Source organism: Zingiber officinale, chromosome 5A, assembly GCF_018446385.1.
Source record: "Zingiber officinale cultivar Zhangliang chromosome 5A, Zo_v1.1, whole genome shotgun sequence".
In the NCBI taxonomy this organism is placed as follows: Eukaryota; Viridiplantae; Streptophyta; class Magnoliopsida; order Zingiberales; family Zingiberaceae; genus Zingiber; species Zingiber officinale.
The window spans coordinates 133,212,361-133,225,607 of NC_055994.1; the positions used below are offsets into that span (position 1 = coordinate 133,212,361).

At 42.5% G+C, this 13,247-nt stretch overlaps 1 protein-coding gene across 1 annotated transcript; it reads right to left on the reverse strand.

The window, feature by feature from the left end:
* Positions 1-205: 205 nt before the first annotated feature.
* Positions 206-1,497, reverse strand: LOC121983257 (uncharacterized GPI-anchored protein At4g28100-like). The gene is made up of 2 exons (XM_042536207.1): positions 815-1,497; positions 206-725 (listed from the first exon to the last, which is right to left on the reverse strand). The coding sequence occupies exons 1-2, from the start codon at positions 1,466-1,468 to the stop codon at positions 393-395; spliced, it is 987 nt and encodes a 328-aa protein (XP_042392141.1). The 5' UTR covers positions 1,469-1,497; the 3' UTR covers positions 206-392.
* Between the last annotated feature and the right edge of the window lie 11,750 nt (positions 1,498-13,247).

Below are 13,247 nucleotides of genomic sequence, written 5' to 3' on the forward strand. Positions count from 1 at the left end.
AATTTGTCATAATATAGAATTGGCTAAAAATGCGTTCATCAAAGGTACATTTAGTGACGATCTCAAGTGTGGTTGGAACTCGTAGGTGAAATTCTAAAGACGAATTGAGAATAGTTCAAATTGAATGGGATTGTAATGAACAAAGTGGAGTGGATCAGTGGATGCTATTGATGCATTTCTGTTGCTGCAATTTGACCAATGATGGTAGTAGCAATAGTCCTCTAAGTTCAAATTCCCTTGTGTCACTGTGACAAACACATTAGCAACAAATTTCATAAATACAATGGGACCAATGGAATCATAACAGCTTGGAAATTCGGAAGCACATCAACGAACTGCTCAACGACTCCTCTTGCTAAGTAACTATGAACAGTTGAAGGCTAGATGTCTAACTAGGCACGGATGAGTGCAAACAGGAGTAGTGGCGAAAGCCGAAGGAACAGGGACGCTGGTCGGACCGCAATGGGTCCACCGCCATGATCGCTGTTGATCTGGTCGGAGCCGACTGCGATTGGGATGTCATCGACCGTGAGGGAGCAAGTGTTTGGGTCGGGGCCTGCGGCCGCCGTGATGGAATGGAGGACTGAAGTGGCGGCCGGCCAGAAAAGCGTCCTGTTCTTTGACAGGAGCCAAGTCAGTCCCATCAATTGGCATTCCCTTCCATGACTGCCGGCGTACCCGTCCTTGTTTGATCTGCTCGAAATTTGCTTCTCTTTGACCTTCAGCTGCTCAAAGGTGCAAATATGGAATGCGTGTTCATATTTTGCGATACTTAATCAAATTAGTTGACGAGGCGGAGCTATAGCATCGTCACCTGGTTGAGGGTCCGGAGGCAGCGAGTGCACCCGCCGAACCCAGGACGGGAGCAGTCCTTCTCCAGCCTCCTCCGGGCGTCCTTCGTCGGAACCCACCGTCCCTCGCCGGCGTCGGCCACGAACGCCCCGGCGCAGGCGAGGCGGCGGAGGCGGATGCCGCAGAAGCAGTACGCGGCGTCGCACGTGGCGTTGACGCGCGGAAGCTCGACCCCGCGGTGGCGCAGGGCGCGCTCCACGCCGCCGATGCAGGACTCCGAGTCGTCCGGGAGCGCGGGGAAGTCGGGGAGGGACGAGGGCAGGGGGCGGGAGGCAAGGGCGGTGGCGGAGTAGGCGGCGAGGAGCCAGGCATGGAGGGCGGGGCAGCAGCTGGATCGGGAGGGGGGTCCGCCGCCTCCGCTGACGGAGGCGGAGCAAGCGGCGGAGACAGAAGGGAGGAGGTCGGCCGGGGGGTCGAGCGGGCAGGCGCCCCCCGAGACGTCAGACTGCTCGGGGAAGGCGGGGATGGTGGCGGCGGCGGAGGAGGATGGAGAGGTGCCGTTGGCGGGAGGGATGAAGAGAATGGAAGCTGGTTCCGGGTGGCGCTGCTGCAGCAGCGAGAGAGAGGAGGCCGCGAGAGAGACTTGGAGTAGTAGCAACAGCGGCAGAGTGGCCATCGTTTCTCTTCTCTTTCCTTAGCCTTTATTATTTTACTTACCTACCAGCCATTATATAACATTTAGCTCTCGATTATGAATTTATTATTATTATTATTATTATTTTAATTAATTAAACGTGATGCAGGGTCTCTATTATTGAACCTTAGCTTACACCGTCTTGTTCAACGTTGACAGGAAAAGAAAGAGTTTTATCTGCTAAAACCATATAAAAAATTATGTTTAAAAATTTTAAATTCGGGTTAAAGCTCCATTACATCTGAAATTAAGGAACAAGCTCTCCCTGTGCCCAAGAAAGCAAAGTGTAGAGACACTGGCAGCTTTCTTCACTTCACTTTTTAAATTTCATTCATGAGACAACAGAAAGCCAAATAGCAGCCGGCTCTCTGTCATCGTTGACCAACTGACAAATCACAAAGAACACGCCCATTTACAGGTGTCTTTTGCAGCAGGGCACAACTCAGATTCTTAACCCCAACGCCAACATTAACAATATACATAGTGCCGTGTAAATAATCCAAAATTTATTTATCCCTGAATTACTGCTGGTCGAAGATACAACTGCACAGACACCAAGAAAGAGCGGTAAAAGAAACGAGAACTTGGACACGGGCTGGCATCAGCTAAAGCTCCCTTCTTCGCGCAGCTCAAGTAGTGGAGCTTTCGAAGCATGGCTTTATGCGAGGCCATTATTGGCGCGTGAAGAGAAGGGAATCAGGCAACAGAGAGCTGTATCCTTGTCTCTTTGGCTTCCGTGGCTCCCTGACAAATTAGACTTTGTCTACTTGCTAATGGCGCTTACGAAACAATGTTAGGAGTGGAATTCAAGCCACGAGAAAGGTACCAAGGTGATGAGATTACAAGGGCACAGCCACATGACATTATCGTCCTTAGAGTTGAGTGTTGCAGATTGCAAATTATTTGTCCGAACTGATGAACCAAAGGAACATCTTTGTATCAGAAATTATATTAGAAAAATTGAAGACAACTAATTATTCTTCTCTCTGTTCATGTGCAGTCTTACAGAAAGAAAAAATTGTTCTTACTCAGTATGCGACCAGGTTGAGGCTCTACTAAAAAGCCGATACAATAATTTCTTGCCTCTGGCTCCACTTTATTTATGCATTTGGACTTGTCAGCCCCCTTTAAAAACATGGATTAACATTTGGGTAGAGTCAGTAAACTTAGGGGCGGATCCAGTGGAGGGCGGCATATCGGCGGTCACCTTCCTTATTGGCGATGGAACCCTTAGTATTATAAAGTTCCATTAGTAGAGATGGAGGATATCGTTTCTTGTTTCGTGTAAAAATCGTCCCTCCATTCTTAAATTTCTAGATCCGTCACTGAGTTAATTATGATAAACTTTGTTGAGATTTTTAAAACAACATTGAGTACGTCGAGTATGCATTACAGACGCTCAAAATAGCCACCACAATATAGACATGTTGCTAAAAGAAAGAGTGCCAACAAGCAGTCAAGTCTTTGTAGAGCACAAATGATCTAAACTTCTTAGATGCTACTCTGGAACACACTTTCTCATTATGGTGCAGATGTCTCAGCTGCCAGTCTGATCCAAGAAAAATAAGCATGGTCAGCTGTTGATCTAAATTTATAGTATAAGGAGCATTGAATTCAATGAGGTAAAGTAAACAAACAAACAAAAGAATGAGAAACCCCTGGATGAAATATCTTTCAGCTACCCTCCAATTTTTTCCCATCCCTCTTCTTTCTAGCACATGTTCAGATGCATAAGCAAGAACATGTTCAGACTATAATCTTATATAATAAGCTATAATATTTATTATCCAAGTATTTTCTATGCTTTGTGTATTTATTTATGAAATTATGAGCATATACTTTGGAATGAAAAGGAATATTGACACAATAAAATAATGCTATTAATTTCTCTATTACTGAAGTTACATTCCTAATTAACCATATAGAAAAATAAAAGAATTATGATCACACATATTGACTACAAAAATATTTTTTTTTAAAAAAAAACATGCCATGAGCAATATCAATTATTACACAAATAATGGTTTCAATTATCATGAGAGTATTCATGAGCAAGTTGTCAAATTGAAGTTCAATTCATGAATTATTTTGCTGATTTTTCAAATTATGAATTAGTAAAGCTCATGTTCAAAAGATAAATAAGTTTAAAAAATAACTCACTAACATTTGCAAGAATATCCTCTTAAACATCTAGTATAATTAACAAAACACGTTGCCATAAATAATAACATGCATTGTATAACTTAAGATTCTAAAGGACATATTATCAAATTAATATCTTTCATCCTGTCTACAAGTTAGAGATGGTGTGCTAGATAAATGGTTATAATATTGATGGGATGAAGACCTTAATTCGGATTGAATCAAAGATTATGGGCTGGTGCGCTAAGTTCCCTACATACACTTAAACGAGCTAATAGAACGTCAACGTCAAAAACTAGGGAGAGAGTCCCTGGCGAAGGCCCTCAGGTCAGTGTATTGCCCGAGCGGAAAGTAGAACAGTAAATGGGTGGTAGGATATGCATGTAGTAGAATGAATGAAGTATGCATATCTTGCCATCGGAGAGGACCTCCTATTTATATATTGTTGGCGCAGTGAGGCCGACAAGAGGGGGTTGACTTTAATTATTTGTCAAAAAGTAAAACAACACCTTTCTCGACCGTTCAACTCAGATTAGCAACAATAGTATAATTAAAAAAAACAAGAAAATGAAGGAAGAGGCGCAGGGTTTACTTGGTTACAATCTAGGCGGTTGTTAATCCAAGGACAATGAAAACTCTAAAAATCTCTTTCAGTGAAGGTGAAGAAGCCTCTTACACTCGTTAATTGCTCAGACTATTGCTAGGAAAAGAATACAAGAGTTGATACCAAAATTGTTATATATTTCCTACCTCCAAGGACCTTTTTATAGCTCTTGGAAAATCGTATCCATAGGTGGAAGCCGCCTCCAGCGAGGCGTCAAAGAATAAAGCTTTATCCCTTGGCAATAGTAAAATTAGCCTGGTCGAAGGCGCCTTCCATAGGGCTGGAAGGTGCCTTCGTACTGTTCATCGAAGGCGCCTTCCAGCCATGGAAGATGCCTTCCACAGTGAAGGTGCCTCCTGCAGCAATTCCAATCTCCTTTCACTTTTTTGCTGCTCCGATCGACTGGGTGATCGCAACCATCCGAAATAGGATTCACCTGGACCCATTTTCCGACCTTCTCCTCGAGCAGGCTTCCGCTCCGGCTTCTCGTCCCTCGAAACTTCTCGCACATACTTCTCGTCCACCGGTGTACTCTTTCGCAGCACCTCGTCCCTCGGATGCATCGAGTCCGTCGGCTCCCTTCCCGTGTCATCCTTCTCGCTAGCTGCATCTTTCGCTCGACTTCTTGTATTCCTAACCACCTGCACACTTAGACACAAGGCTCAAACACAACATAACCTAATTTAACCTGGTCGATTATATCAAAACTACCACGAGGTTTCAACATATATCACCTCTATAACCTCCGTAATTATGAGATGACAGAAAATGTCAGGTGTCAGAAGTTGTCCAGCAATGAAATATAGACATTCTGGAAGGTGTATAGCCATGGTTTGAGGAATCTTTCGTTACCCGTGTGTGCCCTTTTTATAACTGACAGTATCAATGAGGCGATTGAAGAAACATGCTATCATAAGATGTCGACTGAATAAAAGCATAATTATCTTCGAGGAAGGTTCCATTAAAGACCTGTGTCATCATAGAGGAATATTCTCTAACAAACGGCTATTATTCTCTGATAGGTCATTAAAATTCTCTGACAGTGTTATCCCCTGGATACGTCTTGGCCGGAAGTTTAGCCGACCGACTACTTAATCTAGCGGTAGATCAATATATAACCAGGGGTGAGCATTCGGTTAATTCGGTCCATAAATTAACCGAATTAACCGAAAACCGATTTAGTGTTGGCTAATCGAATCAAATCAAAGTTTTACTAAAACTGAATTAACTGAATTAGTTATTTCAGTTAACATCGAATTAACTAAATTTGTTTAAAATAATAATAAAAAGATTTTATACAAAATTAATATCAAATTAACCGAATTAACCAAATGCTCACCCTTATATATAACGGAGCCACTGCTTTTCGTAAGAATGCTCTATCTTTAAGGCCGCTCGAGTATATGTTATGTGGCATTGGGGACCTGAGTGAAATAGTAAAGAAATGAGTCCCTTAAGTCCAGGTGGTTCTATGGTTGTCCAGCCGCACGTAGGGATGCTTGCTTATGGAAAGTGGGGAACTGAGCCCCAAAAGACCCGATCAATTCTTTCGATCGGTTGTCCTTATGTATAGAGACTGGTCTCTGGTCACTTGAAGTAATATCTTGAGCCATATGAATTCAGTCAGGTTTCTTTTGAATGTTACCAACCTGCTGTATGGAGATAAGGGTACCGAGGCTTATAATTAGTCACCCTTTTAACCCGATCGACTGTACACAGGAGGGCAGGAGAATGAACAGGAAGACCCACATATTCGTCTAACCATATATGTGGTTGTATTCTGAGTAAAAGGCTGGATGATTGGGACCCAACTAAATATATTCCCGGCTGTCCTTTAGACTAGCCGTCTCCTCTTTGTCTGAGACAAATAGTGAGCGGTTGAGTCCACAAAGTGTTGTAGTGCCTTATCTCTCAAATATGACCAATAGACCCTTTTCAAGGATGATCTTTTGATTGCTACCTTTCATTGACTTGGACCGTTACGTCAGGACCTTTTGCTTGCTACTTTTCATTGACTTGGACCGCTACCTTATCCTGACTTTATCTTCCACAGTAGCCCGATGTCCACATTCAACACTTCGAATCAATGTCTATATTATCCTTGCAGTTTTTAACTTTTAACCATCCTTTGATTCTATTTCTTTTACAATCACCGCATATCCTCTCCACTTTTGAGATAACATCACCTCCGTCATTATTTTGATCTAGCATAACCAATTCTTCCCATTCTTCTTCACTCTTCCTTCCTCAATAATTGCACTCGCCTATAATTTGTAGAGAAGAAGCCCCCAGGTTAGCAAGATAGGAGGTTGTTACAGATGGTGGCTGTTCCAGCCCAGAGGAGATAAGGGAAAAAAATGAATACATAGTAAGGAAGGAAGAGATGAAAAACCAAAATTTGGGGAGGGCACAATGCAAGAAAATACAATGGTCAAATTCATCGCTAATCTGTCATTAATTCATTTAGCCACTGATTTAGTTGATTACTATATTTTGAGTTGCTAATATTTAGCGATCAAAATTTTCAATTTGATTGCTAATTTAGCGATTGAAATAAAATCGGTCTCTTGATTTAGAGACTGAATTTAAATTGATAATTTAGCGATTGAAATAAAATCGATCTCTAAGTTTAGCAACTAAATTTAAACCGGTCACTAAATTAGCGATAGAAGAAGGTTAGGAGTTCCTATCGCTGAGATAGACTGCCAGAGTCTAATGGCGACTGGAGCTCGAGGAAAGAGATGATCTCAGTGGTTGTTAGTGAAAGAGCGAAGAAATGATACAAAAGTGAGAGAAACGAGTTATAAACTACAGAATGTCGGGAGTGACTATCCCTTGTAGGACTTAGATCATTGGAGTCTAATTAACGACAACTGGAGCTAAGGAAAGAAGACGATATTGGTAGACAAAGTCGGCCTTGGGATGGCCAAGGTGAGGCTGACGCACATGTTTTCTCCAGAATTTTCTGGACTAGAAGAGGTCCTGTTTATTCATTGGTTGGATGAATTAGATCTTATCTAGTAAATAGGTGGGATCCAATTTATCCAGCCAATAAATGAATAAGAGATCAGGACTGATCCAGAGATTCTGAACCAGAAGATTCCTACCGATCTTTGGACGAGTTCCAATTTTTTTTTTTTAAAATAAAGTTTTATTTTTTTATAGTAAAGTTAATAAAACAATCCTGTATTATATCATTGAAAACACAATTAAATTAAAAATGACCTAGTTATACTTCTAAAATATTATGGACTTCTTTTTTTTTCCGTAAAAGTGCCCAAAAAAAAAAAAAAAACAAAGAAAGACAAACAAGCACGGACCTAGTCTTCCTCCTTCATCGAATCATTTCTTGTTTCTATCTCCTTAAATCCTAATCTTTCAAAATTGCTCACCCTAAAACCCTTCGCCCACACTAACACGTCGACATGTTTTATTGGGTGTAGACAACATGTTGGTCACACAAACCCTAGTGATCTCGAGCGCCATTAGCACAGTCACCTTTGGCCTTCATGGTTGTTCTAGCAGCATCAGGTTAGCGTACTACGTTTCGATTTTTTTACTTATGCATCTATTGTACATGTTGCTTAAATATATTTGGTTGGATTATGCTTTCCACATATTGTCGGTTCTTGCATCAAATTAAAGTATTTTTTCTCTAAAATCTGGGGTTCTTGGATTTCTAGGAATTCATTGATTATTCCATTTCTAAAATGTATTTGATATGCTGAACTCATGTCGATGCAAAATCATATTTCCATTGTATTAATAACCAATTGAGTTGGTTTTGTTGGTATCGGAAGTGTTGGGATTTTTAATTCAATTCCCTTTAGTCCCACATTGCTAAGCTAAAGAAGCTTAGAAGCCTTTATATATGGAAGGCTTCCATGCTAGCTTAGTCAAGTTAAGGAGGACCTACACGCATGCGTGGGCTAAGCCCAAATCAGGTGGTTTCAGGGGGTTCGAATCGGAAATCCATAAACCGGGCGCAACACTTGATCGCGCAGGGGGGGGGGGTACAAATCTCCAGCTCGTGGGCCTCGCGCTTACGGGCGTCCTGGTTCATTTTTGCCAGTCCGGTTTGGTTCACACTTGGTTTGGTCCTTCGGTAAGCATAAGCAAAGTGGGCGTCTCTTCCTTTTCAACTCACTCCAGAAAGCAAAGCATTCTTTCTACTTCTTCTTCCTTCTTTCCGAGTTGTTCTGAGGCTTGGTTCGCGATCTGAGGTTGAGTCCGAGTGCGGTGCTCGTTTTGGAGTGCACCTACGAGCAACGCGAGCGGTTGTCGGATTTTGGAAGGATTTTGCCGGAGAGCCTCTGCACCGTGGGCGACAATAAATTCTCTAAAGACAGTCGGCACGTCCGACGCTTCGACCGGAGATACACAATTTCTTAACCCTTACTATTATTAACGTTTATTGCATGCTCGTCATTTATTGGTGCAATTATAGATTACTGTATTAGCATAATTAGTTCTATTACAATTTTAGAGAATTTATTGTAGCATCAATAAACATGATGAACGATAGGGTAACGGGGTCTGATGAGGCTAGCGCCCGATCTGAAAGATTTTTCGGGCAAAACTTCAGACGTTGGCAACAACGAATGAAATTTTGGCTTACTACGCTAGGGCTATTCTCCGTTATAGAAACAGACCCTCCTTCACCCAATGAAGAGGAACCTGTCCGTAGTGCTGCCTTAGAGAGGTTTAAGCAAATGGATTATCTCTGCCATGGGAGAATCCTATCTGCCCTCTCTGTAACGCCTGAAAATTCTCAAACTTACATTAGAATTATTCTATGATTTTTCTGGAATTTTTAGATATTTTTCTGGAATTTTCCGAGTAGCGGAAGCAGCAAAATTAAATAGAACTGCAAAATAGCTTAGGCGGGAATCAAACCCGAGACCTATGGTTTAGGGATAATGTTAGTAACCGGTTGAACCCAGCAGGGCCGTGCTGAAGGAGAAGGGAAACATTTATATTTATATTTAAGTTGGGCCTAGTTATCCACTTAATATAAATTAAGAACTTAAGTTGGTTTGGTTATTTTGTTATGTTGGTTCGGCAACTTTCCCTCACCCTAACCTCACCGACGCCACCTCTCCCTCTCCTCCTTCTCTCGGCGCCACAACAAGGGAAAGCCTAGGGTTCTTTCTCTAGGGCCCCAAGGACACTTTCCGGCGACGACTCCAACACGAAAGAGGTTCTTCTCCGCGAGAGGAACGCGAAGACGTGAGTGGATCGTCGAGAAGGTCATCTCCACCGGAACTCTAGCGATTAGAATCGTAAGAAATTACGAATAGGAGGTAAGAAACCCCTCACCTGCAGTATAATAGCTTCCGTTTGAGTTTTTATGCTTTAGTTAGGGTGTATGCAAATTTTTATCGATATCTAGGGTGTATTTAACTCTCTTCGCAGGTTAGGGATTTAGTTGAGCACCTCTAGATGGGCCGGACACGTTTTCCCTCTTCAGATAGGAGGTTAGACGTTGTTGGGTGCCTAGAGGTGGTCTCCCTAATAGGGAGAAGAGTTAGGACATCCTAGGTGCTCGATTAAAGGTCTAACTCAGTACTAGACAACTTAATTAATTCATTAAATGCACTAGAAGCATTTAAAACAGCAAATTAGTTTTATTCTAGCTTATATGGGACTACGGTCCAATGGGTGGGCTCCCACAGTCGCCTCTAGGTTCAGACAACCTAGCTCTAGGTTCAGATAACCTAGGAACAGCAATTTAGAACAGTTTAGCTATATGCAGTATTTTACTTTTCAGTTGGCACTGTACTGGATTAGATATCCATTGGGCTGGGCTCCCATAGTCGGTCCATAGGTTTAGATAACCTAGTAGCTCTACTAAATTCGGGACTTGCAACCCCGGGTCTAGTTAGAGAGGCGCGCATAGCACGTACAGTTGCCGGGCCCCTCAGCAGCATGTTTAGTATTTTCACTTACTATATGTATATGGTTTTCAACCTTTCAGAAATTAGTTCGTGAATTCAGTACAGTTCTAACAGTAGATCAGTATTAGCGTAGCTCAGTTCTTAGTATCAGCTTACTTTTTCCTTGTGAATATGCATGATGACTTTATGTTCAGCTTTAGATATGCCATGATTGTATGCTTATATGTCATGCCATGCTTAGTTTATTCAGTATATCCAGCATATGTTTTAAATAGCATGATTTAAAATCATATTTGCATCGTTGCATGTTTTTGTGAGGTAGATGGTTTCTTACTAAGCTTTTTAGCTTATAGATACTACTTTTATTATACTGCAGATAAAGGTAAAGGAAAAGTGGACCAGTAGCGGAGGCTGGAGGTCAATGTAGACCAAGATGTGTGTGGCAGGAACTGGAATAAAAGATTCTAAGGGATTTTAGCAAGTTTTATTTAAGCATCAGAACTTTACAGTATTTTGTTATTTGCACTCTAGTTGTTAATCACTATGAATTAGTTAGCTATGCACTCTATTATGCTTAGAACCCTTCTCTTATAATGTGAGAATGTTAGTTGCCATTGTTAGAGTGTTTCCTAGCCTTGTTAGAATTGTTTTGTGAGGTTTTGGCACGCCAAAGTGCTGAAATCAGAGTTCCCGGGCGAAATCAGAACTCTGATCGGTCTCCAGACCGATCAGGGCCTGGGCAGTGCCACTGGATCGGTCAGTCGACCGATCCAGACAGATACAGTATGCTACTGTATCCTCCTGGATCGGTCAGCCGACCGATCCAGCACGATACAGTAGCGTTCCAGGAGAGTTTCAGGTGCCTGGATCGGTCAGCCGACCGATCCAGTTGGGAACAGAGTGACCGCAGCTCCGATCGATCTGTGGATCGATCGGCAGGTCTGTAGGTAGTTGGGAAGTTTAGTTTCTAGTCCCTAGCTTAGTTGGGATGTTCAGTTTCCCCTCCTTAGCATGTGTACACCAGCAAAGAAGGTCTTTAGACCTTTCTTATCAGTTGTATCCGTCCTTAGTAGAGTAAAATTTTAATTAGCCAGCTTTCCGCGCAGTATAGCATAGCATAACTGTAGCGATCGGCCTTACAGCCTAGTACCCAGAAGGCGGGTCGTTACACTCTCAGACGCACTATTTGATGTGTACTGTTCAACCGCTTCAGCTAAAGAGCTGTGGAAATCTTTGGATAAAAAATACAACTCTGAAGATTCTGATTTAGAAAAGTACACTATGGCAAAATTCCTAAACTTCAAAATGGTTGAAGGCAAATCTGTGATAGAGCAGACACATGAATTCTAAGTCCAAATTCATGGTCTTGCTGAAAGAGATATGCCATTACTTGAAAATTTTCAGGTCTTGTCAATCATCGAAAAATTGCCTCCGAGTTGGGAAGATTTTGGCATAACTCTTAAACATCGGAGAGGTAAAATCTCTCTCGAAGATTTGATGATTGCCTTAAATATCGAAGAAGAACATCGGAAGCAACATAAAAATGATGATACAAGAATGCCTATGGATTTTATTCAAAGGCGAATGTAGTAGTCTCATCTGACAAGAAGAAATTCAAAAAACAGAAAATGAAAAACAAGATGAAACTCAACCCAAAGGTTCAAAAGAAAACTGGAACCAAACCTAAGCCTTGCTGGGCATGTGGACAGGTTGGACATTATGCCAAATTCTGCCCTAAGCGAAAGGACAAGGAGAAAAACCAAAGCAATACGTCCAACACCAAGGCACAAGTAAATCTCGTGACTGCTAGTGACGACACCAGCGATAGGTTTGTTACCTTCAAACCCGAACTAAACTTGATCTATCAACCCAATGAATGGTTAGTTGATACAGGTGCTAATGTACATTGTTATGCTGATCACTTTGCCTTCCTTACTTATCAGGTAATTGAAGGCACTTCCGTGATCATGGGGAACCATTATGCAGCCAGGGTGTTTGGGATAGGACAAGTTGACCTGAGGTTCACCTCTGGAAAAGTCCTGTCACTGCATGAGGTGCATCATGTTCCAGCGGTCCGTCAGAATTTGATTAGCGGATCAAAGTTAGTTTGTGCTGGTTATGAGTTGTGTTGGGACCGAAAAGTAGCTAGAGGGGGGGGGGGTGAATAGCTCATCGCGATCTTCGTGCTTGACGTTGCTTATTTCTTTAAAGATGTGCAGCGGAAAATACAAAGAAACAAACTACAACGCTAACAACTTGTTTCTTCAAAGTTGACCAGTTAAGATTGTGAAGGAAAGTCAAGTGGGTCAAGGTTGACTGGATACTTGACTGAAAGTCCTGGTGAGTGAAGCCAGGCAGAAGGAAGTCCTGGTGAGTGAAGGAAGTCCTAGTGAGTGAAGCTAGGCAGGAGGAAAATCCTGGTGAGTGAAGCCAGGTGAAAGACATAGTGAGTGAAGCTAGGCAATTGGGAAGTCCTAGTGAGTGAAGCTAGGCAGGAGGAAAATCCTGGTGAGTGAAGCCAGGTGAAAGATCTAGTGAGTGAAGCTAGGCAATTGGGAAAGTCCTGGTGAGTAAAGTCAGGCATGAGAAATCTAGATGGGTCAAGGTTGACCAGACATCTGGTGAGAGTCCAAGTAGGTCAAAGGGATTGACCGGATACTTGGCACGAGGAAGAAAAGTCCAAGTAGGTCAGAGGGATTGACCAGATACTTGGCAAGAAGAGAAAAGTCCAAGTGGGTCAAAGGGATTGACCAGACACTTGGTGAGAGAGTCCTAGCTGGTCAAGGGTGACCGGATGCTAGGTCTTATGTACCAACAAGTCATGGTTGACTAGATGTTGGTTTAGGGAGCTTTGGACTTGGTTTTGGGCAAAACCCAAGATCTAGATTGATCAGTCGATTGATCCAGCAGATCTGAATTGATCAGCCGATTGATCCAGCAGATTTGGATTGATCAGCCGATTGATCCAGCAGATCTGGATCGATCAATGGATCGATCGGTGGATCGATCCAGAGGTCCCAATCGATCAGTGGATCGATTGGGAGCTGCTGTTTATGCGCGATAAGCCCTGGATCGATCCAGGCTATTCCAGAGAGCACAGAGGCGCTCTGGATCGATC

Bases quoted from the DNA above. Each gene is read 5' to 3' on its own strand.
- LOC121983257 (XM_042536207.1), bottom strand. From the start codon at position 1,468: ATGGCCACTCTGCCGCTGTTGCTACTACTCCAAGTCTCTCTCGCGGCC. The intron at 726-814 runs GTGACGATGCTA...ACCTTTGAGCAG, and splicing joins GCCTCCGGACCCTCAACCAG to CTGAAGGTCAAAGAGAAGCA.